Raw genomic sequence first — 25,138 nt, 5'->3', positions numbered from 1 at the left:
CGCGTTCGCCTTTCCATCGTCGTCGTAAGCGAGCGGGCGCCACCGAACCGACCGGAACCGCGCTTCGGTCCCGAGGCGAGGGTGCTCGTCGCGGGTGACGGTCCCTTCGGGTTGCATCTCGCGGCGTTTTGAGTGTTTCGTCGCGGAGGTTGGATTTGACAAAAGGGCGCGGCCCGGTTGCGCGTTGGGGATCACGGGGAGATGGCGGAGGACGATTTCCTCGAGAGAGGGTTCCGACTGACGGAGGAAGGGACTCCCCGGCACTCGGATCTCGCGCGGGGCAGCGGGTCGCTGACGGGCTACTCGCCTCCCGCGTCACCGCGAGCAGCCGCGGATGTGGCGCTCGACATGGCCGGCGCGGCCTCCGAGGCTAGCGACCTGACAACCCCGCTGATCAGCGGAAACCAGCCCGCGGCTACATTCTCGTCGCGAGGAGGCAACCGCAGGAGCGGACGCCGTCGCGCGAGCGGCGAGAGCGGCGCGGGGGCGCACGACTCCGACGGGGGCAGCCCCGCGCCTCGCCACTCGCACGTCGAGTCACCTCTCGCCGCCGCGGACCACGAGGGAATCACCGTCGAGCCCCTCGCGCCCCTCGCGGACCTCCTCGTCGAGGCCACCAACACGAGGGTGCGCCAGGGCTACCTCTCCGGCGACTGGCTCGCGGAGCGCCTGCCCGCGTACTCGTCCATCAGCGATCTCATCGCCAACTCGTCCAGACCCGCCATCACGCCGGTGGATGCGCGCGCTTCGCTGACGCACACCCAGCTGAAGGACCTCATCTACAGGGTCGACGACGAGCTCAAGACGTGGGGGGTGACCCAGGCGGGTTCGCGCGTGGGTGTCGCCGTCCCCAACGGACCCGAGCTCATGTCCGTGCTCCTCTCCGTCATCGACAGGCACACGTGCGTGCCCGTGAACCCGGCCACCACGCCGCAGGAGATGCACGAGGAGCTACGCGCCACCGGGGTGGTGGCCTTGGTGTACCAGGGGGGTAACGAGATGGCGGTGACCATGCGTAAGCTGTGCGAGAAGCTCAAGATTGTGCCGCTGGCCATCACCCCGGATCCCAACGTCGGCGGTTTGTTTTCAATCTCGAGCGACGCGGGCGACGCCTCCGGTAGCCGCGCGGGCCCCGGGACGTACGCGCCCCCCGACAGCGACAAGAACCGCACCGCGCTCGTGCTTCACACCAGCGGCAGCACGGGCAAGAAGAAGATCGTGCCCATCTCGCTGCACCAGCTCGTGTTGGGCGCGACGGCAATCGGCGCATCCTCGGGCCTGGGACAAAATGACGTGTGCCTCAACTTCATGCCGCTGTTCCACGTCGGAGGCATCTGCCGCAACCTCCTTGCGCCCATCTTCGCCGGGGGTAGCACCGTCGCGATGCCCTTCTTCGACGCCGACGATTTCTGGCAGACGGCGGTGCAAAAACAGTGCACCTGGTACTACGGAGCTCCCACCATGCATCTGCTCGTGGTCAACTCCGCGAAGGCCATGCCCACGGATCAGATTCCCGAGACCAAGATCAGGTTCATCGCGAACGCCGCGGGCCCGCTCTTACCCAGCGTGGCCATCGAGCTCAGGAAGGTTTTCAACGGTGCCGCGGTGCTCACCTCGTACGGCATGACGGAGTGCATGCCCATCGCGTGTCCGCCCCCGGGGTACGCCCTGGAGCGGGCGGGGAGCTCGGGCCAGGCCATCTGCCCCGAGATCGCCATCGTCGACGACTCCGGCGAGCGCGTGGCGAACGGCCGCGTCGCTCACATCGTGGTCAAGGGGAGCATCGTGACGCGGGGTTACGAGAACGATCCCGAGGCGACCAAGGCGAGTTTCCACCCCGGCGGCTGGTTTAAAACCGGTGACATGGGATGGATGGACGCCGATGGATACCTCTACGTCACCGGGCGGAGCAAGGAGGTGATCAACAGAGGCGGCGAGATCATCTCCCCGGCGGAGGTGGAAGAGGCGCTCCAGTCGCACCCGGGTGTCGCGGACGTGGTGGCCATCTCCATACCGCACGCGACGCTTCAGGAGACTGTCGCCGTCGTGGTGGTACCCACGCGGGGAATCCAGGAACCCGGCCTGCGACAGCTGTGCCAGCACGCGAGCGACAGGCTGCCGCCCGCGAAATGGCCCCAGTGCCTCGTGCTCGTGGAGTCCATTCCCAAGCTGGCGACGGGAAAGGTGAGCAGGAGCGCCATCGCGAAATCGCTGGACATTCAGGAAATTCGCGACGGGATGTGGGAGCTCGACGTAACCTTCGAGGCGTCGCTCGAAGTCAACGCGGGACGCGGTTCATCGGGCGTAGCGGGGCACAGGGCCATCGCGACCAGAGACGAGGCCACGAAACGCGTCGCCGAGGCGCTCTCCAAGGCTTCCGGCGTCGAGGACACGGCCGCGTGCATCGACACCACCGGGAGCAACGCGCTGATTGGCGCGGTGACCCCGGCGGATGCCGACACTGAAAAGGTCATGTCCTTCGCGTGCAGGTGCCTCCCGGGCTTCCTCGAGCCCAAGGATGTCATCGCGGTGGACGAGATCCCGCGCGCCGCGGACGGCAAGTGCGACGCGCAGGCGCTCCTCGCGCTGTGGAAGGGTCAGAAGGCGGCTGGCGTCAACGGCGCGGCTTTCACCGCCACTCAGAGGGCGGTTGCCGAGGCGTGGGCGAACACCCTCAACTGCGACGCGCGGACCGTGGGACTGGACGACGACTTCTTCCAGGTTGGTGGGAGTTCCATCGTAGCCGGGCAGCTCGCGGCTGACATCCGTCGCAAGCTCAGCTCCAACCTCACGGGTGCCGATATCTTCCGCTACCGCACCGTGAAGGAGATCGCCGCAAAGGTTGAGAAGGAGGGAGGCGGGACCAAGGACGGAAACAAGACCGAGGGCGGCCTGCCCCCGAGCATGGCGAGCAAACCGCTGGGTCCCATGGAGTGGACGAGGTCCTACAGCTCCACATCGTTCTTCGCGCTGCTGTTCCAGTCACTGCCGCTGCTGGTCTTCGCGCCGATGCAGAAGATTCTTCGCTGGACAATTTTCCTCAACATGTGGTCGTTCTGCATCCACGGGCTTCACCCCGCCGTGAACTTCGTGCACTACATCAGCAACTACACCCCAATCTCCGTCGTCGTCAGGGCGGCTGGGGTTGATCCGGAGAATGAACACTTTCACCACCTGCGCCTGGTGGCGTTTTTTGTGGCGCTTGTATTCACGGGACTGATTTCGTTTGTGCTGTTCCCGGTCATGACCGTGATGCTCAAGTGGACCGTGCTCGGTCGCCTGAAGCCCGGTTTGCACCCGCTGTGGGGCAGCGTGTACATCAGATGGTGGCTTTCGAACAAGGCTGTGGAGGTTAGCGGGTTTGGCATCTTTGGGATGTCCGATGGCCTCTTCAGGATCTACCTGAGGATGATGGGCGCAAGGGTGGGACGGGGTGCCAAGATCGGGCGACTCGTCCGCATCGCGGACTTTGACATGCTCGAGATCCACACCAACGCCGCGGTGGACGACTACGCCCACCTGCGCGCGGCGGAGGTGAGGAGGGGCGCGCTGAGGGTGGCGCCCGTCTACCTCGGACCCGGCTCCACCGTCTGCACTCGCGCCGTCGTCGGACCCGGCGGCGTCGTCCCGCAGGGCGCCACCCTGGGCCCGTACATGTCCTGGCGCGAGCTCGACGTGACCAACCCGAAGACGATGGCGCAGATGGAGGAACACAGGAAGATCGCGCGCATGCGCCAGCCCCAGCCGGGCTTTGGCTCGCAGATGCTGGCGTGGCCTATCGTCTTTGTCTGCGAAGTTGTCGCTTGGATTCCTTGGATCTTCGTGTTTGTCGTGCTGATCCGCTCGCAGGGGCTCTATCTGAGCATTCCAGGACAGGGCGGCCTGCACGTGGACGGCACTCCCGGTTCCCCGATCACGTTCCTGCACAACCCCGCCGGGTACATCAAGAACTGGCTGGGTCAGTTTACGGGTGCCAACGCCGTCGGGGCAAACGAAATCTCGCCCGCGATGTTTGCGTTTGATCGCAGCACCGAGGCGTTCGTGACCGACCCACACGTGGACCACGACCACGTCGTCGAGCACTCGCTACCCACGGCGCAGAAGGAGAACGAGCTGCTGGCGGAGCGCCTCGCGCCAAAGGTTGCCGCGACTCGATCTCTCCTCGGCTGGGACAACTTTGACACCCTCGAGCGCCGCTACGCCAACTTCATCACGGAGCGCGGCGCGCACCGCGCGAGGTACGCCTCCCTCGGCGACTTCCCCAAACAGCACTCGGGTCCCGTCTCGAAGCTCTCGGAGAAGACGAAGGAACAGCTCGAGCACTGGTACGCGACCGTGGATCCCGTCGGCAGCCTCGGCAAGGCGAGCGACAAGGACTCGGGACGCTCGGACAAGGACGGCTCAAAGGACGACTCCAAAGCTGACTCAAAGGAAGGCTCCAAGGAATCCTCCCCCTCCCTCTCCCCGAGTTCGCACAAGAACGATCCCGGCGCGAGCTTCGAGATGGCCCCGGACGGACCGGAGACCGTCGAGGATGATAAGCCGGAGATTTTCTACGACGCCCCGGATGGCGAGGAGGTTCCCGACGAGGAGGGCGGGATGACCATGCCCCGCGGCACCGTCGTTCACTCGTTCTACTACGGCGACCCGCTGTTCGCGGCACTCGACGGCATGACATGGAAGGACTGCATCACCTGGTTTATGGACCCCTTCCGCCTCGGCGTCATCTTTGCCGCGAGGGTGGGCCACAACATCTTCGGCCCGCTCCTGCAGCTCATCTGGATCGTGCTGGTGAAGTGGATCGTCGTGGGCAAGTTCAAGCCCGGGCCGCTGCCCCGTACCTACCTTGCGAGGGAGTGGGAGCTCACCCGCAGGTGGCTCATGAACAAGCTCCTCCCCAAGGGTGACTTCAGGGGCGCGCTCGCCGTGCTGGGGAAGCATTACGAGTACACCTCCATAGTGTACAGGATGCTGGGTGCGAAGATTGGGAAGCGGGTGTTCTGGCCCGGATCGGGCGTGCTCGTGGCCGACGGCATGTACGACCTCGTGGACATCGGCGACGACGTCGTCTGGGGCTCGAGGAGCATGGTCTTTCCCGCCGACTGCACCAGCTCGCTTCCCGTGAGCATTTGCAGGGGCGCCAACGTCTCGGACAGGTGCGTCATCTACGCGGGTGTGACGCTCATGGACGACGCGTGCCTCGGATCCGGTGCAGTGGCGCCCAGGAAGATGAAGTACGACTACGGCAGCATCCACGTGGGCTCTCGCAACGGCGCCTGCGTGCAGCTGGATCCCGGCAGCAAGCCCGACGACTCCGTGCCCCGCGAGCCCAAGCCGTTTGGCCGCGCGGTGTACCAGCGCAAGGCGACGTATTTCCTGCCGCATTGGCAGGTGATGCCCTTCGTCTTCTCGTTCTTCATCGCGCTTCGCACGGCCTATTCCGTCATGCCCATCTGGGTGTCGTGGTACCTCGTCGCGATAATCACCTGGGATTTGGGAAACAACTTTTGGACGGAGATGCCCGAGTGGAGGTATTTGCTGCTGTTGATATTTGTTTATCTCTGGGTGAACATGATCCACGTGGTGGTTCGGTTCATCATCGACACCGGCTTGAAGTGGCTCATCATCGGCAGGCGCGAACCGGGTCTGTACCCGTGGGACCGCAGCTCATACTGCATCCGGTGGAAGATCTTCGAGTCGCTGTGCAGCGATACCCTGCACTCGCTGCGGCTCATCGGCGGCTCCGCGTTTCTCCCCTTCTTCTACAACATCATGGGAAGCAGGATCGGGCGGCGGGTGTGCCTGTACCCCACCGGCGCAGATCCCCCGATGGTGGAGCCGGACCTGGTGGTCATCGAGGACGGCGCGTGCGTCAACTTCACACACATCATTTGCCACACGAACACCCTCGGATCCTTCGCCCTGAACCACATCGTGATCAAGAGCGGCGCAACCCTGAGCACCGAGTCGAGGATCATGGGCGGCGTCGTCATCGGCGAGGACGCGGTGCTCCTCGAGCACACCATGGCCATGGTGGGCGACGTCGTGGAGCCCGGCGACATCTGGCAGGGTTGGCCGGTGCAGGCCATCGCAAAGGCCGATGAGGTGGCCAAGTCCGCAAAAGACAGCGCGGAGAAGGCGGAGAAGGTGCACGAGGGTAAGGTGCTTCCGCTCGGCCTGAAGGAGATGCCCAAGCCGCACAAGTCTTACGGCTCGCACCGCTAAATCAAAACACAAATCCATTCTTTCACGTCACTTAGAACTAAACGTTTGTATTCAAACCTAAACGCATCGCTAAGATCACCATCGATGACCGCCCGTCGGTTCGCGCGCCGTGGACTCCCTCTCCCGTCTCCGAGCCGTCGCGTCCTCCTCGACTCGGGCTTCCAGATCCGCCGCGCGCGCCGTAACCGCCTTCACCGCCGCCGCCTTCACCGCCGCCGCCGCGAGCGGCACGACGAACCACGCCCGCCCGCCCGACGACCAAGGCCCGCGCGCGCACTCGCCGCCGAACACGTCGATTCCGATCGCGTCCGTCGCGTCCGCGAAAAAGGCGACGACGACGGCCACCGACGAAGCCATCGTCCACTCGGCGTACGCGCGAAGCGTTCGAGCAGCCGCCGGCTTCGACACGAGCGATCGGAACGTGGCCGCCGCGCCGAGCATCGGCGCGAGGGGCAACGCGAGCGGCGGCGCCGAGAATATCGCCGCGGATGCGAAGGCGTCGCAGGCGAGCGACTGGGCGACGACGGCGAACGAACACACCGCGTCGAGAGCGACGATGATAGCGGCGTAGACGGCGATGAAAACGCGCTCGCCGCCCCCGCGGGGTCGCTCGCGTCCGTTGCGAAGCAGCGCGAGGGCGACGCGGGCGAGGAACGTTCTCCTACCCGTCTTGTCCGCGGTGAGCGACGCGAGTCGCGACGCGGTCGGCGCGATGAGCACCGAGCGCGGAAGACGCGAGCGGAGAGCCGCGTCGTCGACGTCGTCGTCGGCGGCTCGTCGTCGTTGGCGGCTGGGCCGGCGGGAGGACACGGCCCGGCGCGTCCCAAACGACAGACGACGCGCGGATGCGAAGGCCGCGGGAGGCGACGCGTCGAGTATGGGCGGCCAGTTCATCTTAGAACCAGTCCCCGGCGTCCCTACCGCGGCCTCGACGCCGTTCCGCGCTCCGTCGCCTTCCTCGTCGTCCGACGCCGCGGACCGGTTGGATTTTTTTGACGAGACGGATGCGGACCCGACGCTCCTCCGTCCCTTCATGGAAGAGGCCGGCGACGCGAGTTCGCGGAGGCTGAGGAGCCTCTCGGGTTCCTTACGACGAGCCGGTGAGCTCGCGACGGTCGCGGCGGCCGCGGCCCACGCGGCGGCGCCGCGCAGGCTCACCTCGTCCACGCTGCCAGCCAGACTGCTCTGCGGGGAGTCACCCGCGGGGGGAGGCAGGAGCAGCCCCGTCTCGTCGTCGACATCGCTCTCCTCCTCGTCCTCCTCCGCGGGATCTTCTTCGTCCTTCTCCGCCGTCGCATCCTCCTCTTTCGCCGTCGCGTCCTCCCCCGTTTCGTCCTCATCGTCCGAAGCGAGCGCGTGGATGACGACGCCCATCTGAAACTGCCCACATCTCGCGGCGATCTTCGGCCGGACCCCCTCCGGAACAAACGCGGCGAGCGCCAGCGCGACGCCGTGGCGACGCAGCGCGGGGTTGGCGTGTTCGGCGAGGTACCCGGCCAAGCCGTCCAATCCCTCGCACGCCGCGAAAACGTCGTCGGATCCGTCCCGGGAGTCCCGATCGGGCGCGGAGGGCCCGCGGTCGTCGAGCGCAAACGTGAAGGAGGTGGCACCCTCCTCGTTGGCCCTCCTCCGCGTGTCCCCAGCCTCCGTGTCGTCGTCGTCGCGAGCTCCGCCGCCGGTGAGTGCGTATCGTTTCGTCGCCACCCTGCGGCAGGCGCGAAGCCGCGACCTCAGGCCCGACAGCACGGGGCCCAGGATTTCATCCGGAGCCGCGAGGCGAAGGAGCTCGACGGGAAGGCCCTCGCCAGACGGATCATCCGCCTCCTCCTCCTCGCCGCCCTCCTCGTTCCACCGCCAGGGCGAAGCGTAACTCCCGTCGCCGCTGAACACCACGGGCATGGGCAGCCTGGCGGTCAACGATTCGAGCCCGTCCATCCCGACGCCCGGGAGGGACTCCGACCTCGCGTGGACCCCGGCGGCGGACGCGAGCAGCGCCGCGGGCACCGTGCCCTCCTCCTCGTCGCCCTGCACGAAGACGTCCAGCCATGCGCACGTGGCGTCCCGAGAGCAACCGAACGTGAGACCCTCCTGAAGCGCCCTGGCACGCGCCGAGCGGAGGCACCGGCGGTCGTAGTGATCCACCAGTAACGCCACCGCAGCCGCGGCCCGGCGGCGAGCTCGAGCCAGCAGCCAAGACCCCAACGGCGGACACGCGAAGGTCAGGAACGCGTGGAACGCACCCTCCGTCCCGGAGTGCCTCGCGCCCGCGTAGGATCTGTCGGGTCCCGTCCCGCCGCCGCCGTGACCGCCCTGGCCCTGGCCCTGGCCCTGGCCACCCTCGAGCGGGGTGCCCCAGCTCGGGGGCGCGCCGAGCAGGCACGCGCGGACGAGCTGGTTCCATTCATCCGCCCTGAGCAACGGGCGAACCGCCGCGGGCGGGGTCGCGGGCAGCCTCCACGGATCGGCGTAGTGATTCGAACCGGTGAAGTACACCCGCGCCAGGAAAGCCCTCGTGACGTCGGAGGACTCGACGTCGATCACCTCGGAGAGCGACTGAAGAAACGGCTGCGCGAGTTGGTCCTCGCCGCCGCTGCCGTACCCCTCGAGTCTGTCGCCCGACCCGCGAGAACTCGGCGATGACCTGAACTTTCCGCTCGCGCCGAACCTGCGTCGCGACCCGAGCCCGCCCCGAGTTCCCATGCGCCGTCGACGGGACCCCAAACTCCACCGCTCGTGAATCGAGCTCACCCTGGCGTGAACCAGCGTCGCGGGGAGCGCCAGCGCCACGGCGAGCGCGGCGCACATAGCCGCGGCGGCGATGGGCCCTCCCACCGCGTTCACCGCGCCCTCCCACCGCGTCACGCAGTCGGGCATTCGCAGCGAATCTCCGACGCACTCGTACGGACAATTTGGAGAGGTGGCACCCGCGGCACCCGCCGTGTCCGCGTAAACCGCGCGGGGGGGTATCGGGTCGCAGAGCGCACACGGCTGCGAACCCTTCGCGTCCTTGAACGTGCCGGGGAGGCACCGCAGGCACAGCAGACCGGTGTACCCCGGCGGGCACGCGATGGTGGTGACGGATCCGGCGCCGCCGGTGGAGTTGATCCCGCCGTCGGCGCCGCCCGACCCGCCAACCGCCGAGAACGCGCCGAGGGGGGCGCTGCGGTTGACGCCGCCGGCGCCGTCGTCGTCGCCGCCGGTGATTGGCGGAAGCGGAAGCGGCCAGTGGAGGTGCACGCGACCGCCCCCGCCGCCCCCGCCCCCGCTCCAGCCCCCACCCCCGCCGTCCGCCGCGATTCGGCCGCCGGGATCGACGGAGAGCGCGCGGGTGAAGACGACCACCGTGCCGCCGCTGCCACCACCGCCGCCCCCGCCGCGCACAACCGCCGTCGCGGGAACCGACGCCGGTACACCCGTCGGCGCCTTCAAGAGAGAGGGCGCGGTGTCGCCGCCCGTACCCCCGTTCGCGCTCACCTCCCCGCCGTCGAGGACGACCAGCTTGCCGAGTGGCTTGAGCCGGGTGCCGAGAACGACGACGCCGCCGCCGCTTCCGCCGAAACCAGCCCCGGCCCCGTCGCCGCCGCCGCTTCCCACCGCCGCGGCCGCACACGGCGCGTCCGAACTCCCGTACGCGCCACCGCCCGCGGCAATCGTCCCGGCTCCGGTGGAGTTCGTCGAGGGCGGGGTGAAGCCGCCGCCGCCGGAACCGCCGTATCCTCCCCCGCCGCCCGCGCCGCCGAGGAAGCTCACCCCTTTACCCTGCCCCTCCCCGGCTCTGCACCCGGTTCCGTCCGCGGAGATGGCGGCGGCGTCGGACACGGTGACGGTCTCGATGGAATACATGTGCATGGCCTTGGCGGCGATGATCCCGCCCTCGCCCACGACCACGTCCACGCAGTGACACAGCTGAAGAGAAAATGGGGAGCCGTTTCCGGATTGGCACGGAATCGCGCCGGATGACGCCCCATCGCTGGAGTTCGATGAACGCCCAACGTCGGCAGCGCCGGGGCCGTACACGTACGCCGGACAGGACAGCGAGGAACATTTCTCGTCCCCGTCGCCGCTCGAGTCCGCGGGAGCCTTGATGACCCCCCTCTTGTTCACCAGCACGAGTGCGAAGCGATCGACGACGAGCTGACCGGCGGCTAGCATCGAAACTCCGCCGCCTGATCGGCCGTAACGATCGTCCAGACCGAAATCCACGTCTCCAACCGTGACCGAACCCCTGTCCGCTACCCTTCCGAGCACAGACAGCGCGCCTCCGCCGGTAACCTCCAACACCGAACCGTCGCTGACCTCCACGGTGTCGACGTTGAAAACGTAGGAGGACGCATCCGCCGGCTTGGGCGCCACTGTCAATCGGCTGGATCCTTTCACGGCCAGCGACCCACCCCCTGTGGGGCCACCGTCGACGCTCAGACGTCCGACGACTTGGAGCGTGCTCCGATCGGTGACGGTCACGGCGGGAGCCACGAGCCACAACGTCACGGAAGAAGCCGAGCGAAACACGGAGTGACCGTTTTTTTCACCCAGCGGCGCAACCGGGTCGCCGTGAAGCAGATGCGCCGCGCCCGTCAGCGTGACGGCGGACGACACCTCCACGTGCACCACGCCGCCCGCGCCCGGTGTCGGCGGCGGCGCATCCGAACCGCCGAGCAGCGCGCGCCGCCGCCCACCGCCGGAGTCCGCGGCGCCCCAAAAATCATCCCGCAAAAAATCGGGGAAAACTGCATCACCCTCCCGCCCGCCGAGCGACGACGGGCACGCGTCGGTGCACGCGAGCGCTCCCGATTTTATCAGCAGCGAGTCGAACCCCTGCGTCGGAAGCGGACCGTTGAGCCGCGTCGTCGCGCACGCGCCCCACGCGCTCGGTTCCAGGCACGCCTGCGGCACCGACGCCGCCGCCCCCCGTGTGGTGTCTGCGTTGGACACCGTCAACGAACCCGCCTGGAAGTTGACGACGGTCCCCGCGGCGCCGTTGAAACCCGCGTCGCCGCACGCCCCCCCGCTTCGACCGCCGCCCGCCGCGACCGGGACGCTCGGCGGCCACACGTCCGGCGCGAGCAGCGCGATGCGACCGCCGCCGCCGCCGCCGCCGTTCGTTTCACCCGAGGAGGCGCCGTCGCCGCCCGTCGCGAGAACCCGGCCGGAGACGCCAGCTGTGTCGCCGCCGCCGCCCCCGCCGTCGCCGCCCCCGATCGACTCTGGCGGAGGATCCTCGACGATGACCTCCGCGTAGACGACGACGCTTCCGCCCGAACCCCCGCCCAGGCTCGCGTCGTCACCGGGTTCGTCCGACGATGGCGAAGACACAGCTGGCGGGTTTAGCGACGACACAGCTGGCGGGTTTAGCGACGACACAGCCGGCGGGTTTAGCGACGACACAGCTGGCGGGTTTAGCGACGACACAGCTGGCGGGTTTAGCGACGACACAGCCGGCGGCGACGCGCCGCGCGACGAGACGACGCCGCCGCCGCCGAAGCGAAGCGACCGCGTGACCAAAACCACCCGCCCGCCCCCCGCGCCGCCTCCGCCGCCGCCGCCGCCAGCCGTGTTCCCCGCGGATGTTCCCGACGTGGGCGGCGGCGCCCCCGCGGCGATGGCGTCGACGACGAATTCGGCGTACGCGTAGCCCGGGCCGCCTGCGCCGGCGGGAAGCGCGCGTCCGGGCGGCGGGCACGACGCGCCTTCGCCCCCGAACCCCGCGCCCGCGTTGGCATCGCGGTCGCCGTCGTCTTCGTCGGGTCGGTTCCATCCGCCGCCAGCTGTGTTCCATCCGCGTCGCTCGTCGGGGTCGGCGAGGCCGTCCGCGTCGACGCTCGCGCCTAAGCCGATTATCTCCACGGCCGCGGCGGTGACGTTGACGTATCCCCCGTGAACGCGCGCGCGGTGGTTCACCCGCAGGGTACCGCCCAGGAGCACCGTGATCAGGCACCCTGGCGCGTCGCAGCCCACGGACGATCGTGGCGACAAGGTCAGCGAGCCCGAACCGAGTATCCACGTTCCCGGGGGGAGCGACACCGAGGCGTTCGCGGGAACCACGCACGGACTCTCGGTAGACGACAGGTTACCAACTCCTCCGAGCTCGTCGCAGCTGGTCACCATCGAACCCTTGGCGAGCGACGTCGTCGCGCTCGCGTCCGCGGTGCGCAGCGCCCGGAGAGATTCGCTCCGTCCCAGAAAGCTTCGCCCGAATTCGAGCACGGGGTGGTCGTCCGGCGAGCCGTACCCGCGTTCGTCCCATCCCCCTCCCGCGCCGACGCTCGCCGCGCACGACAGCGCCAGCAACAGCGCCAACAGCGCTCGAGGCATCGTCCCGCACCTCGCAAGCCCCGCCAGCTCGGACCTCGCGCCCCGCAATTTATGCCCCGTCAGCTCCCGAGGTGCCGACGAAGTCGATCTCGGCGGCCACCGAAATCGAAACGGCCTTTCCTTTAGTGAAAGGTCAGAACGACGGTGCCTTTTTCCCGTTCAAAATCGGCGCGCGGCGCAGACTCCAAACACGCGCCACCGCCATCATGGTCGCGACACGAAGGACCCCCGCCAAGGGCAAGGCCGAACCCGCCGCCAAGACCCCCGCCAAGAAGTCCGCGGCGGGAAAGAAGGGCGCCGCGGGCGCCAAGCTGGACCCGGACGGCAACGAGATGACGCCCGTCTACTACCTCAGGCAGTACGTCGGCCTCTTCTTCACGCTCCTGTCCTTCGCGTTCATCGCCTTCGCGGGGTACGCCACCCAGTACGGATTCAGCAGCGCCAACATCTTCCTCTACCCTGGGTGCGCGATCGGGTTCGTCGGGCTGGCGTTCCACGAGCTCAGGCCGTACAAGACCAAGGCGCAGATGACGTTCGATCCCGCGGCCGTCGAGTACCGCAAAAAAGAGATTGCGGAGGCGGAGAAGAGGGCGAAGAAGAGCAAGTAAACGGGGAGCGCGCGAGGGCGGACGGCGGCATTTTAATAACGTAATAGCTCGACACACGATGACGATAAAATCCACGGCGCGCGCGCGCGCTAACCTCGCGCTCACGCCGCGTTCGTCGGGTGCAGGTCGACTCCCTCGATCGATTCCCTCACCCGCTGCTCGCGAAAACTCTTAGCCTTTTCCGAGGTCCACGCGCACGCCAGCCCGGCGTTGACCGCCTCCGTCGCCTCCCGCTCCCGCCTCAGCTCCACCTGCAGCGTGACCACCTTCTGGAAGAGCTCGTCGTATCGGAACAGCATGGTGTCCAACAGCGCGTTGCTGGAGTCGGTGGTCTTGACCCCAGCCTCCTTGAGCTCGGCGATGCGCGCGTCCCGAAGCGACTCCTTCACGCGCTCGAGCTCGTCGGCGAGCGGCTCGCAGCCGCAGCTGTGGCACGCCGCGATGAGCTCGTCGAGGGAGCACAAGCCGTGGAGATGCGCGACGGACAGGAACGTCCCGCCGTGCCTGCTCCCGCCCCGGGACGGCGGGTTGCTTCCCTTGCCGTCCCCCTTGTTGCCGATCTTGTTCTCGTCGTCGGACAAAAGCGACGCGGCGGATTCGTTTCGGTTCACGCCATCCTCCATGGTGTTCCACGGGGACGGTCGGACGGCGTCCATGCTCATGCGCTTGCCCTCGCTCACGGGCTTGAGCGACATGTCGCCGGCGTCCTGGTCCAGTATCTTGGACATGTCCTCGACGGACGGCGGCCGGCGCATCTTCGCCACCCCGCCGCGGAACCGCACGGATCCTTCGCCGATTTCTCGCATCTCGGCGTAAAGACTCTCCAAGTTCTTCATGCGCGCCTGCGAGTCACTTCTGCCGACGATGAAGGTCCTCGCGGACGTTCCCGCCTTACTGGACACCGAGTTCTCCTGGCTCTTATCCCGCTGCTCCTCGGTGCTCATCGCCATCCAGTGTCGAAGCGTCTCGAGGTCGTCCTCGCCGAGCTGCTCCGCCATTGTCTTGCAAGTCGCCCGAACGATGTTCTTGTGCATCATCAGCGCCTGGATGCACCCCAGGCTCAACCTGGTGCTGCGGGGGAGCTTGGCGATGATAGCCTTCGCGGCCACGAGCCCTTCCCTGGTGAAGAACGGGTGCTGCGTGCACTGCGCCGCGTTGAGCCTCTTGTCGGGGTCAACCACCAGCAGCCTCGAGACCAGATCCTTAGCCTCGGGCGAGAAGCTCTCGTCCATCGGCCTGTACTGGCCCGCGAGAACCTTGTACAGACCCGCGATGGAGTGCTCGAAGGGCATGCCCCCGCTGATGAGGAGGTACACGAGCACGCCCACGGCCCACATGTCGGACTGCTGACCGTACGCGGCGCGCTCCTCAACCTCGGGCGCCTGGAACAGGCTCGTGCCCATCGGCTGCTCCTTCTCCAGCCTCGCCGCGCGGTCCAGGTGCGTGGCGCGGCCGAAGTCTATGAGCGTCAGCTGCCTCGGTTTCTGCTCGCTGATCATGAGGTTCGCGGGCTTGAGGTCTCGGTAGACGATGTCTCGCGCGTGCACGTGCGCGACGGCGTCGACGAGCTGATGCATGAGCGACATCTTCTCCGCCGCGATGTCCTCCGCGGACCGCCCCGCGGCCTCTTCCTTGTCCAGCTGGATGAGGTACTGGATGAGGTTCCAGCCCTCGACTTTCTTGCAGACCATGTTGATGTCGCCGCCGGTCTGATACGCGCCCATGAGCCGGAGGACGTTGGGGTGGTCGCAGTAGGAGAGGAGCTCAATCTCGGCGAACGCGCTGGCGCGGCTGGCGGACGAGCCGTATGAGCCGATGTGGGTGCGCTTGACGGCCACCTTCGTGCCGGTGCTCTTGCACACGCCGCTGAAGACGACACCCTGGGTCGGGGAGGGAAAGCGGGAGGGTCAGAACCGGACGTACGAGGTTCGAGGGATGGACGTCCGATTCGGATTCGGGTTCCATCGCGTTATGGGGAGCGAGAATGCGGGCCCGCACCTGCACGCCCTCGCCTAGCTTTGGCCCGATATCGTAATCATCCTCGACCTTGCGGTCGAACACAATCTCCACGGATGCTGGAGCCTGAATATTCGCCGGCTGCGACAGGCATCCACCCATGGTCGAGCGCGAGCGCGAAGATGGATGGGGTGGAATCTGAGTCAGAAGTGCAGCCAAAAGTCACACTCTCGGCAGGCGGGCTGGCGCGTGGAAATACAGAAATGAGATTTCCCTAACTACATTGCGTACGTTTGGTTTAACCACAATTAATCAAAACGGACCACGAAGACTCAGTTACAAAAATGAAGACCCCGAAGGGACGCGAGTTTTGACGGCACCTGCGGCGGAATCGCTATTTGTCACTTTTTTCGGTGGTTGAGCAGACCTCTGAGCGGCGGGCGAGAGGAGGTGCGGCCCCGTCGAGGCGGTTCAGGACCATGGCAGATCCGCCGCCCATCCGGGGCATCCTGAAAAAGGGACGGTTCTCGCAGCCGATGCCCGCGGTGGGCGCGGTGGACGTCGGGGACGACTCGACCGATGTCGGAAACGGCCGACAAAACAGCGATCCTCCAACAGCGACCTCGGTTGATGAGCAACTGCCGCCGGGTGCGCAGCGGGCGATGACGAGCAGTGTCGCGGGGGCGGAGACATCTGGAGGATCGGATGACGGCGCGTCGTGTCCGCGGTACTTCGGGTCGAAGTCCATCCGGGATAGCATAGCCAAGCACGTGGGGTCGGTCACGAAGAGCTCGCAGGAGGTGCTCGAGCTGCGGAAGCAGTTCGCGGGACTGGCGGCGGCCTACGACGACGACAGCGAGAGCGAAAGCGGAAGCGACGCCGCAAACGTGCCAGATGACGCGTTTACCCTCCAGGAGGACCGCGTGCACGGCGGCGAACGGGGCGCTGCGCTGGCGTTGCTCTCGCCGGTGCATCCAAAGATGCAGCCGCGCGCGTTTGGGGGGGAAATCCAGGCGGACGAAGATCCACCCGCACCGCCGCCGCCGCCTCCGCCCGCCGCCGCCGCCTCCGCGGCACCGATCGGCAGCAGACGCAGCGACGGCTCCACGGCGAGGGGATCTTCCGGTCGCGGGCTGAGCCGATTCTCCCGCGACCTGGACGTCGAGGCGAAAGATTTCCCCGACGTGTCGGTGCACAGCGGCGAGGAACCGTCCCCGCTGCCCACCCCGGAGGTCTCCAAGCACGGGACGAACGAGGCGTGGCTGTTCATCAAGGATCAATCGCAGCAGCAGCGCCAGCGGGAGGGGCGCCCACCGCTGCACCTGATGAACAGCGGCCGGTCGGAGGCGACGAGCTCCATCGGCGCCGAGTCCGACGACGGCTCCAGCGCTCCCACCTCTCGAGCGGGGAGCGCGCGCAGAAGCGGCAGCGGCATGCACCGCTCCGCGTCCGTGGTCTCCTTCCGCGGCGATGGCGGTAGCGAGGAGTCGCTGCACGACGTGCACGTCATCGGGAGCGTCAGCGATCTCAAGAAGGAGAAGAAGGGGAAGAAGAGCTCGACGTTCAAGTGGCTGAAGAAGGAGGCGTCGGCGCTCGCGTACGAGTTCGGTCTCAAGAAAAAGAAGAAGGCTTGTCTGGAGGTGGACGCGAAGCTGAAGGAGAGCAGACGGAACATGGTCGATAACCTGGACGACGCGAGCGTGCACAACGAGGGACGCAGGGCGTGGGAGACGAGGGACGTGAGCCTCAGGGGCGGGGGTGAATTTTTCCACGCGGATGTCATGCGGCGGTCGGCGTCGTCGCCCAAGCTTCAGGGGGGAACGACGGGGCTGGGCGACGGGGACGAGGCGGACTCGCCGATGTCGCTGCCGGACGGGTTGGAACGGTTCACCCGGGAAGAGAACGAGTAGCAGGTCGTATTAGGCCGATAGCACAGGTAACACGACGTCACGCGCGCGCCCAACAACTCATTTTGTTGGGCAGTCCAGCGGACACAGCAAACAAATCTCAGCCACGAGTTGACTCTTGTAAAAAATGACCATTGACATCACCTGGGAGGGCGCGCATCCCCATGGCGACCATGACCGCCGCCCGTGCCGCGGCGAGCGCGCTCGGCGCGAAAACAGAAATTCCCGCGCCTCGGCGGCCCGTCGGTCTCTCGCGCGCGGTCCGCGCCCGACCCCGCCGGGCACTCGCCGAGGATCGTGACGTGTCCAAACTTTCATCCCCGGGACGGCCGCGTACGCTCGGCTGGGGCCGCAAGCGCGGTAGCGTGGGACCCGACGAGGACCTCCTCGCGGACCCGGATACCCACGGATACTGCGTGTACTCCCACGCCGACTGGTCCTACGCGTACAAGTCCGTGGCGGGCGAATTCGACAGCATCCGGGACGGTGGGGACGTCGTCGGAACCATCCCTGATGAGCTCATCGGCGGAGTGCTCTACCGCAACGGCCCGGGACTGTTCGAGCGCGGGGGCAGGGAGTACAATCACATGCTCGACGGGGACGGGTACGTCCTTCGCTTCGAGTTCAGCGACGCGAAGACCGCCCGGTTCGCCAGCAGATTCGTTCGCACGAAGGAGTTTCGAGCCGAGGAGGAGGCGGACGACGTTCTTTACCGGGGCACGTTTGGGACGATGCGCGCCGGCGGGCCGTTACGCAACGCGCTCGACCTTCACCAGAAGAACCTGGCCAACACGAACATACTGGCGTGGGGAGGGAAGGTTTACGCGCTGTACGAGGCCGGCCGGCCCGTTGAGCTCGATCCGAAGACGCTCGAGACTGTGGGCGAGGTTGACCTGAACGGGCGGCTGAGCGGGGGCATGTTCGTCTCCGTCGGCGCGCCGAGCGGCGTGGAGTCGGCGCTGGGCATCGGCGGAAAGGCGTTCACCGCACACCCTCACGTGGATCCGAACACCGGCCGGGTCGTCGGCTGGGGCTGGACCAGCGCCGTGGCGAAACGGTCCGTGGAGGCCACGTTCTGGGAGTGGGACAAAAACTGGGGCGAGGTTGCGTCCACCGAGTACTCGATGTCGGGGTGCGAGGCTGCGCCGCACGACTTCGCCGTGACCGAGTCGTGGTACGTCATGATCCAGAACTGCCTCCGGGTGGATCCGCTGCTGTACCTGGCGGGCGTGAAGGGCGCGGGGGAGTGCCTGGTTTCGCAACCCGAGGACCCGGTCACGGTTCACCTGATTCCGCGGCGCGACGCGGGATTCGACGGCGGCGCGGACAAATCCGGCCGCGCCGCCGTCGCCGCGGCGGGGCCCAGGGAGTCGTTCGAGATTCACGTGGCGTTCGCGCACGACGGCCCGCCCCTGGACGCGAACCGCCGCGACGTTTCGGATTCCGAGATGAAAGAGTGGGTGACGGCGTACACCGCGGGCTGGGATAAGTTGGAGCCCGGTTCGTTTCTGGGCGAGTGGAGTCAATCCGCCGGTTGGGACTTTGACATCGCCACGTCTCTGTCCCCGGACTTCAACAACATCCCGAGGACGCTGCTGTGGAGGTACAGGATAAACGCGAGGACCGGGACGGTGTTCCGGGAACCCGCGCCGGGGTGCGAGGATCTGTGCATAGACCACCCGCACGTTAACCCGATGTTTGAGGGCCGACGAGAGTGCCGATACGTGTACGCGTCAATCTCCAACGAGGTTCGATGCAGCGGACCGCCGCTGGGGTACGTGCGCATCGACGTGGCCACGGGGAAGACCCAGCGGTGGTGGGCCGGGAACAGGACTTTCTGCGAGGAGGTGGTGCTGGTGCCCAAGAAGGGAAGCGACGGCTCGCCAGGGTCGGATGACAGGTGCTGGGTCCTCGGCATGTGCGTGGCGCACGACGCGGAGGGCGCGGGACGGAGCTCTCTCGTGGTGTTGGACGGCGAGGACCTGGGTAAAGGACCGGTGGCGAGGGTGTGGCTGGACAATCAGATTCCCCACGGTCTGCACGGGATGTTCGTGCCGGCGTAGGTGTGACCAGTCCGGAACAATTTGAGCAGTTGAGTTGCCCTTCATCACGCAATGCGCTTTTCTTGGACACTGAAATTTCTCGGGGGAACCACTGCCGAGTCTCGCGGATCCATGCCAGCCTCGACTCGAGGCTCGCGAGCCGCCGCCCAGAAGGCCAAGGCCACGAAGGTTAAGGCCAAGCCGGCCAAGAAGCCCGCGGCCAAGAAACCCGCGGCCAAGAAGCCCGCGGCAAAGCCCAAGAAGGCGCCGGCGCGCGAGCAAATTGGGAAAGAGATGCACCCCCCCCCCGAAGGTTTGTCTCAGGCGCCCGCGAAGAGGGGACGAGGCAGACCGCGCAAGGACGCCCCGAAGCCGATACCCGCGCCAAAGGAGGCCCCGGCGAAGAGGGGACGAGGCAGGCCGCGCAAGGACGCCCCGGCTACTGAGAAGACCGCTCCCGAGAAGAAGCCCGCGAAGCCAAATGCTGCCGTTAAGAGGCGCGCGCCCCCCGCGGTGAAGGAGGTTGGCCAGCACTCCGACGACGAGAGCCTGGACGAGCTGATTGCGGCGGAAAAAGCGAAGGAGAGAGCGCCGCCCCCGCCTCCGGAGCCCGCGGTGGAGAACTGGACAATCTCCATGGCGACCCCCATGGGCACCCTGCCGGTCGAGGTGACGGTGAGTAGATCCCGACGGGGTGACCAACATTCGACCACCCTCCCAACCGCCGCAGTATCTCACCGCACGCCCCCGCATCCAATCAAACCAACGCAGTCCTTGGTGACGGTGACGGACATCAAGCAGCTCGTCACGGCAAAGACCGGGGGAAGGCTACCCCCGGATCGACAGATCATCAAGCTGAACGAACGGCTCATCGACGACTTTGGCCCGAATGCGACGCTCGCCAACCACGGCTTGAAACACCGCTCGATGCTCACGCTCACGTTCATCCGGAACGCCAAGTCTCCCGCCAAGTCCCCGACCGTGGACAGGACGCGCGAACACTCGAGAGCGCTCCAGACGGTGCCGAGCCCGCCAAGAGAAGAGCGCCCCGCCAAGGAGCGCCGGACGGGTTGGCAGCCGGAGAGCGTGACCCGCCGCGTGGGTCCCCGCGAGAGGGACCAGAGCGCCCAAGGGACCAAACACAAATGGACGCGAGAGGAGAGCGAGCTCGTGGCCGAGGGAGTCGCTAAGTACGGGTACGGGGAGTGGGCGGCGATTCAGAAGGAGCTGTTCGCGGAGTCTGCGCGCACCTCCACAGACATCAAGGACCGATGGAGGAACATGCTCAAGGCGGCGAGCAAGCCGAACGACTTCAAGTTTCGCTCCTTCATGGACGACGATTTGCGCGAGCAGATCAACGAGGCGCAGAACAAGGCTGACGAGTACCAGCAGAAGAAGCTGATGGAGGTGGAGAGGCAGAGGCAGGAGATGATCAGGGTTCGGGGGCAGATAGCGTGAGAGGAGCTGCGGGAACATAGTGTACAATCGCCAAACGGTTGGCCAAACAAATGTATCAATGAATCGAAACTAATACGTATCCGCAGCGGACTCGAGATCGCGGGGTCGTCACTAGTAGACATTATTTTACTCATCGAACACCTTGCACTCCTCCGCGTTGGGGTCGTCGGCGCAGAGCTTGTCCATCTGGTCGACGTTGAGACCAGAGCCTCCAGCAGTCGCATTCTCCAGGTACGCCATCCTCGCGCCGGGGACCTGCTTATCGATGTCGATCCACGCCTGGCGGCCGGCATCAGCATCCTTAGCCTCGAGCGCGGCGGCTTCCTCGCACTGCTTCTTCATGTAGGTGCTCATGCTAGACCACACGCTGGCGCGCACGACGAGCGATTTTCCCCTGCGCATGGGCTGGGCACGCACGGGGGAGGATTTGCTGACGCGGGCGACGGAGGCGACGCGAGCCCTGGCGGAGAGGGTGTTGGCGGAGGCGGAGATGGTAAAAGACATGGTCGCTGGTGCGGGGATTCGAGCCGATACTGCGGTTAAGCGGTCGCGTAGCGCGCGCTTGGCTGTGATGCAGGTCCTATGACAAACAATCCGGCAGATATTATTATGAATGAGGTTGGCGTTACGCGAGATTCGGTCGAGGGAGATCCCACAGCGGAGCAGTCAGAGAAATGGAGAAACAAATAGACGTGGCATGCCACTTCATCAGACTAAAATTGCATATGGATCTTCGGCTCAAAGCTTTGGGAGATCTGCGCAGGAACTTTTTCACAGAGACCGGGCCGCCGGCGTGTCTTTGATACTTTCTCCAGCCGGTCGCCTCAATTGTCCCCCGCGCGTAGCGACTCCCCGTGCGAGCAGCAGCACCCTTCGGTCGCCTGCTTCGAGTCGCCATGGCGAACATCCAGGTGGACGATATCCTCGCGGGGACACCCGCGGTGCAGTGCAAGACCAAGGTGCGCGCCCCTTCCGCCCCGACGACCCGCGATCCGCCCGCTCGATTCCTCACGCGTCTCGCTAATTATGGCATCCCTCTGGCTCCCGAGCAGATTGTGTGCACGCTCGGCCCGAAGAGCGCGGAGCTCTCCATCATGGAAGACCTGCTCCGCGCGGGTATGTCCGTCGCGCGCTTCAACTTTTCGCACGGCTCCCACGAGTACCACCAGGGCACGCTCAACACGCTGCGTCAGGCGATGCTCAACACCAGGCTGATGTGCGCGGTGCTTTTGGACACCAAGGGACCGGAGATCCGCACGGGAATGCTCAAGGGGGGCAAGCCCGTCTTGATGGAGGCTGGGCGCGAGGTGACGATCCACACCGACTACACCTTACACGGAGACGAACACAACATCGCCATGAGCTACAAGAAGCTACCCAACGACGTCGCGCCGGGCGCGGAGGTGAGCCAGTCTTCCCGCCTCAAATATCCCGTCTTGTTAACCAAAATCTCTCGATCCGTCCTGACTCTAACCGACCCTCCCCTGCCTCGCAACACACGACAGATCCTGATCGGAGACGGCAGCATCGTCATGGTCGTGCTATCATGCCACCCCGAGAACGGCACGGTCAGGTGCAGGTGCGCCAACACCGCCATGCTGGGCGAGCGCAAGAACGTCAACCTCCCTGGCGTTGTCGTCGACCTTCCAACCATCACCGAGAAGGATCGCGACGACATCCTGGGTTGGGGCGTGCCCAACGGCATCGATTTCATCGCCGCGTCGTTCGTGCGCAAGGGTAGCGACGTGAGGTACATCAGGGAGGTCCTCGGCGAGGAGGGCAAGTCCATCAAGATCATCTCCAAGGTTGAGAACCAGGAGGGCCTGGTCAACTTTGACGACATCCTGGAGGAGAGCGACGGCGTGATGGTCGCGCGCGGCGACCTCGGGATGGAGATCCCGACCGAGAAGATCTTTCTCGCGCAGAAGCTCATGATCGAGAAGTGCAACGCCGCGGGTAAGCCCGTGGTGACGGCGACGCAGATGCTCGAGTCGATGGTGAAGAACCCGAGGCCCACGCGAGCCGAGGCTACCGACGTCGCCAACGCCGTCCTCGACGGCACCGACTGCGTGATGCTCTCGGGGGAGACGGCGGCCGGTGCCTTCCCGGTGGACGCGGTGCGGGTGATGAGTAAGATATGTCGCGAGGCGGAGGTGAGCATCGACCACTACCAGCTGTTCAAGAGCATCCTCGCGCAGGTGCCCATACCCATGCAGCCCCTCGAGTCTCTCGCGTCGAGCGCGGTGCGAACGGCGCAGAAGGTTCGCGCGGCGCTCATCGTGGTGCTGACCCACGGCGGGAGCACCGCGAGACTGGTGGCCAAGTACCGCCCGGCGGTTCCGGTGCTGACCGTGTTCGTGCCCACGCTCACCACGGATTCGCTCACGTGGCAGTGCAGCGGCGAGTCCCCCGCGAGGCAGGCTAACCTCACGCGCGGTTTGATCCCGCTTCTGGCTGAGGGCAGCGCGAGGGCGACGGACACGGACACCACGGACGAGATCCTCCACGCGGCGATCGATCACGCCAAGGCGGCGGGGTACTGCGCCAGCGGAGAGTGCATCGTCGCGCTGCATCGCATCGGGAACGCGTCGGTGATTAAGATTGTTAACATCCCGTGATGAGCCGGGGTTGGAGTTGAATTTCTGTTATCTAGTTTGGTTCCTCATGGTCTCTTCGTCCCCAGCACGCGCTTCGCCTTCCGGGTCATCGTCGAGGCGTAAGGCGATGCTGGCATCAGTTTCACCGCGTCCACCTTGGGCTTGCTCCGTCCGCTGCCCCCTTCGCTCGGCCGCAAAGTCTTCGGTTTGACGTTCTGATCCGACTCGTTCTCCTTTGCGGCGCCCAGCGTTCGCGGCTGCGGCTGCGCCCGCTCCTTCACCGGGCTCGACCTCGAGGGAGACGACGGCGGCGTCAGGCCCGAGCCCCACGGGCGCGGGTGAAGTACCGAACCCCGCGGCGGGGATTCGACCGCGACGCCGTCCCTGGCCGGGGCCCTCTGCCTCGCCGGGGAGAGCGCCGCTGTTTGCTCTCGCCGCGGCTGAACCCGCTTCGCCTCGGCGACGGACGGCTTCCTCGATTCCGGCTTTGGCGCGGGCTTGGCGGCGGGCTTTGGCCTTACGCGCGCGGGTGACACGATCGTCTCTCTCGTCGCGGCTGGGTTCATCGGTCCCCTCGCCGATCGCTCCGCCGCCGCGGGCTTTGACTTGTCCGGCTGCGGAGGCTTCTTGGCCGCCGCCGGTCTCCTCTGAGCCTTCTCCTTCCTCGGCGCCTTCTCATCCGCCAAAGCTTTCTTGCCCTGCGGAAACCTCTCCAGCGCGACCCTGACGCGCGCCAGCACCTTCTCCAGCTCGCCCATCACGAACGCCTCGCCGTAACGCTCCGCGAACGACACGGGGTTCCACCGTTCCGCCGTCTCCCTCCCCTTCTTCGCGGCGACCAGAGACGAGAGCACCTCGCCCTCGGGAACCGGCGCCGCCGCCGCCGTGAGGGCTATGTCGTCGTCCGCAACCTTCGACGCGATCTCAGCCTCGGACACGAACGTGCACCACGCGGCGTCGTGTTCCTCCAGTATCCGCCGCCGCCGATCCCTGAGCACCCTCTCCTTCTCCAGGTCGATGAGCGCCTGAGCCGAAGCGTCGTCGCCCCCGGCGGCGGAGATTCGGAACCATTTGGACGCCTCGTCCAAATCACGCGTCGTCTCATCCCCGCCCACGCCGTCCCTGTGCATGCGACCCAACGCCGCCGCCGCGTCCGTGACGCCGAGTGCCACCGCTCTCTCGTACCACGCCTTGGCGGCGGGAACGTCCTTTCGAACCCCGCGCGGTGGCTGAAACGGCGGAGCTCCGACGTGGAGCAACGCGGCGAGCTCGGCGCACGCCGCGGGGTGGCCCGCTTCGGCGGCTCTCTGGAACCATTGCGCCGCCTTCCCGGCGCTCGCGCCGCCCTTGGTGCCGTTGCCGTTGAGCCACGCGCATCCCAGGTGGTAGCACGCCTCGGATATCCCCGCCTCCGCGGCTTGGGTGTAAGCCTCCACCGCCATGGACTTCTTCGCGCCGCCTATGATGCCGAGGCCGTTCATGAGGCAGTGGCCGAGGTCGAGGGCGGCGCCCGCGTGCCCGCGCTCGGCGGCGAACCTGAACGCCTCGGCCGCGTTTCCGAAGTCCCTCTCCGCGCCGGTGCCCGTGGCGCAGCAGACGCCCCACCGGTACGAGCACTCCAGCGACCCGGCTTCCGCGCCGCGTCGAAACCAGTACGCACCCTCCCTCGGATCCTTGGCGACTCCGCAGTCGCCGTTCATGTATATCTCGCCGAGCAGCTCCATCGCGTCCGTCTCCACCTCCGCCACGACCTTGTAGCACTCCAACGCCTTCCGCTCGTCCTTCGGGCAGCCGAGCCCCTCGCGGTAGCAGGTGGCCAGGTTGACGAACGCGAGGGTGTAACCGGCGGTCGCCGATCGTTCGAACCACGCGAAGGCGGTGGAGTGATCGCGGGGAAGCTCGTCGCCCTGGAAGTAAGTGGCGCCCAGGTCGCTCATCGCCTTCGGGTCCCCCATATCGGCCTTCTCGCGCAGCATCCTCACCAAGGAGCGCCTGTTTCGTCGGGGGTGGGATGACCGCGGGTGAGTCAGCGT

At 66.6% G+C, this 25,138-nt stretch overlaps 8 protein-coding genes across 8 annotated transcripts; 6 read left to right on the top strand and 2 right to left on the bottom strand.

The window, feature by feature from the left end:
- Nucleotides 1–348: 348 nt before the first annotated feature.
- On the top strand, nucleotides 349–6,760 carry MICPUN_93685 (predicted protein; the record flags this gene model as incomplete). Its single annotated transcript, XM_002500904.1, has 3 exons — nucleotides 349–3,047; nucleotides 3,135–3,888; nucleotides 4,684–6,760. The coding sequence occupies 3 exons, from the start codon at nucleotides 349–351 to the stop codon at nucleotides 6,223–6,225; spliced, it is 4,995 nt and encodes a 1,664-aa protein (XP_002500950.1). The 3' UTR covers nucleotides 6,226–6,760.
- Nucleotides 6,761–12,743: 5,983 nt separating this feature from the next.
- MICPUN_56951 (predicted protein) lies at nucleotides 12,744–13,145 on the top strand (the record flags this gene model as incomplete). Its single annotated transcript, XM_002500903.1, has 1 exon — nucleotides 12,744–13,145. One exon carries the CDS (start codon nucleotides 12,744–12,746, stop codon nucleotides 13,143–13,145), a length of 402 nt encoding a protein of 133 aa, XP_002500949.1.
- Nucleotides 13,146–14,254: 1,109 nt separating this feature from the next.
- MICPUN_71399 (predicted protein) lies at nucleotides 14,255–15,263 on the bottom strand (the record flags this gene model as incomplete). Its single annotated transcript, XM_002500474.1, has 2 exons — nucleotides 14,255–15,025; nucleotides 15,144–15,263. Coding segments are annotated over 2 exons (891 nt in total), but the record flags the coding sequence as incomplete, so codon positions are not given.
- A 317-nt stretch (nucleotides 15,264–15,580) lies between these two features.
- MICPUN_56949 (predicted protein) lies at nucleotides 15,581–17,011 on the top strand (the record flags this gene model as incomplete). Its single annotated transcript, XM_002500902.1, has 1 exon — nucleotides 15,581–17,011. One exon carries the CDS (start codon nucleotides 15,581–15,583, stop codon nucleotides 17,009–17,011), a length of 1,431 nt encoding a protein of 476 aa, XP_002500948.1.
- Nucleotides 17,012–17,181: 170 nt separating this feature from the next.
- On the top strand, nucleotides 17,182–19,071 carry MICPUN_79957 (predicted protein; the record flags this gene model as incomplete). Its single annotated transcript, XM_002500901.1, has 3 exons — nucleotides 17,182–17,931; nucleotides 17,986–18,393; nucleotides 18,499–19,071. The coding sequence occupies 3 exons, from the start codon at nucleotides 17,182–17,184 to the stop codon at nucleotides 19,069–19,071; spliced, it is 1,731 nt and encodes a 576-aa protein (XP_002500947.1).
- Nucleotides 19,072–19,189: 118 nt separating this feature from the next.
- Nucleotides 19,190–21,017, top strand: MICPUN_105273 (predicted protein). Its single transcript, XM_002500900.1, has 2 exons — nucleotides 19,190–19,725; nucleotides 19,822–21,017. Exons 1-2 carry the CDS (start codon nucleotides 19,345–19,347, stop codon nucleotides 20,506–20,508), a joined length of 1,068 nt encoding a protein of 355 aa, XP_002500946.1. The 5' UTR covers nucleotides 19,190–19,344; the 3' UTR covers nucleotides 20,509–21,017.
- A 387-nt stretch (nucleotides 21,018–21,404) lies between these two features.
- Nucleotides 21,405–23,878, top strand: MICPUN_56945 (pyruvate kinase; the record flags this gene model as incomplete). The annotated part of the gene is made up of 2 exons (XM_002500899.1): nucleotides 21,405–21,911; nucleotides 22,014–23,878. 2 exons carry the CDS (start codon nucleotides 21,405–21,407, stop codon nucleotides 23,124–23,126), a joined length of 1,620 nt encoding a protein of 539 aa, XP_002500945.1. The 3' UTR covers nucleotides 23,127–23,878.
- A 246-nt stretch (nucleotides 23,879–24,124) lies between these two features.
- On the bottom strand, nucleotides 24,125–25,081 carry MICPUN_80272 (predicted protein; the record flags this gene model as incomplete). Its single annotated transcript, XM_002500473.1, has 3 exons — nucleotides 24,125–24,295; nucleotides 24,542–24,770; nucleotides 24,873–25,081. Coding segments are annotated over 3 exons (609 nt in total), but the record flags the coding sequence as incomplete, so codon positions are not given.
- Between the last annotated feature and the right edge of the window lie 57 nt (nucleotides 25,082–25,138).

The sequence above is a fragment of the Micromonas commoda genome, chromosome 3 (genome assembly GCF_000090985.2).
Source record: "Micromonas commoda chromosome 3, complete sequence".
NCBI classification, from domain to species: domain Eukaryota; kingdom Viridiplantae; phylum Chlorophyta; class Mamiellophyceae; order Mamiellales; family Mamiellaceae; genus Micromonas; species Micromonas commoda.
The sequence above is the reverse complement of the archived record's forward strand: the minus strand, read 5'-3'. Positions and strand labels throughout refer to the sequence as shown.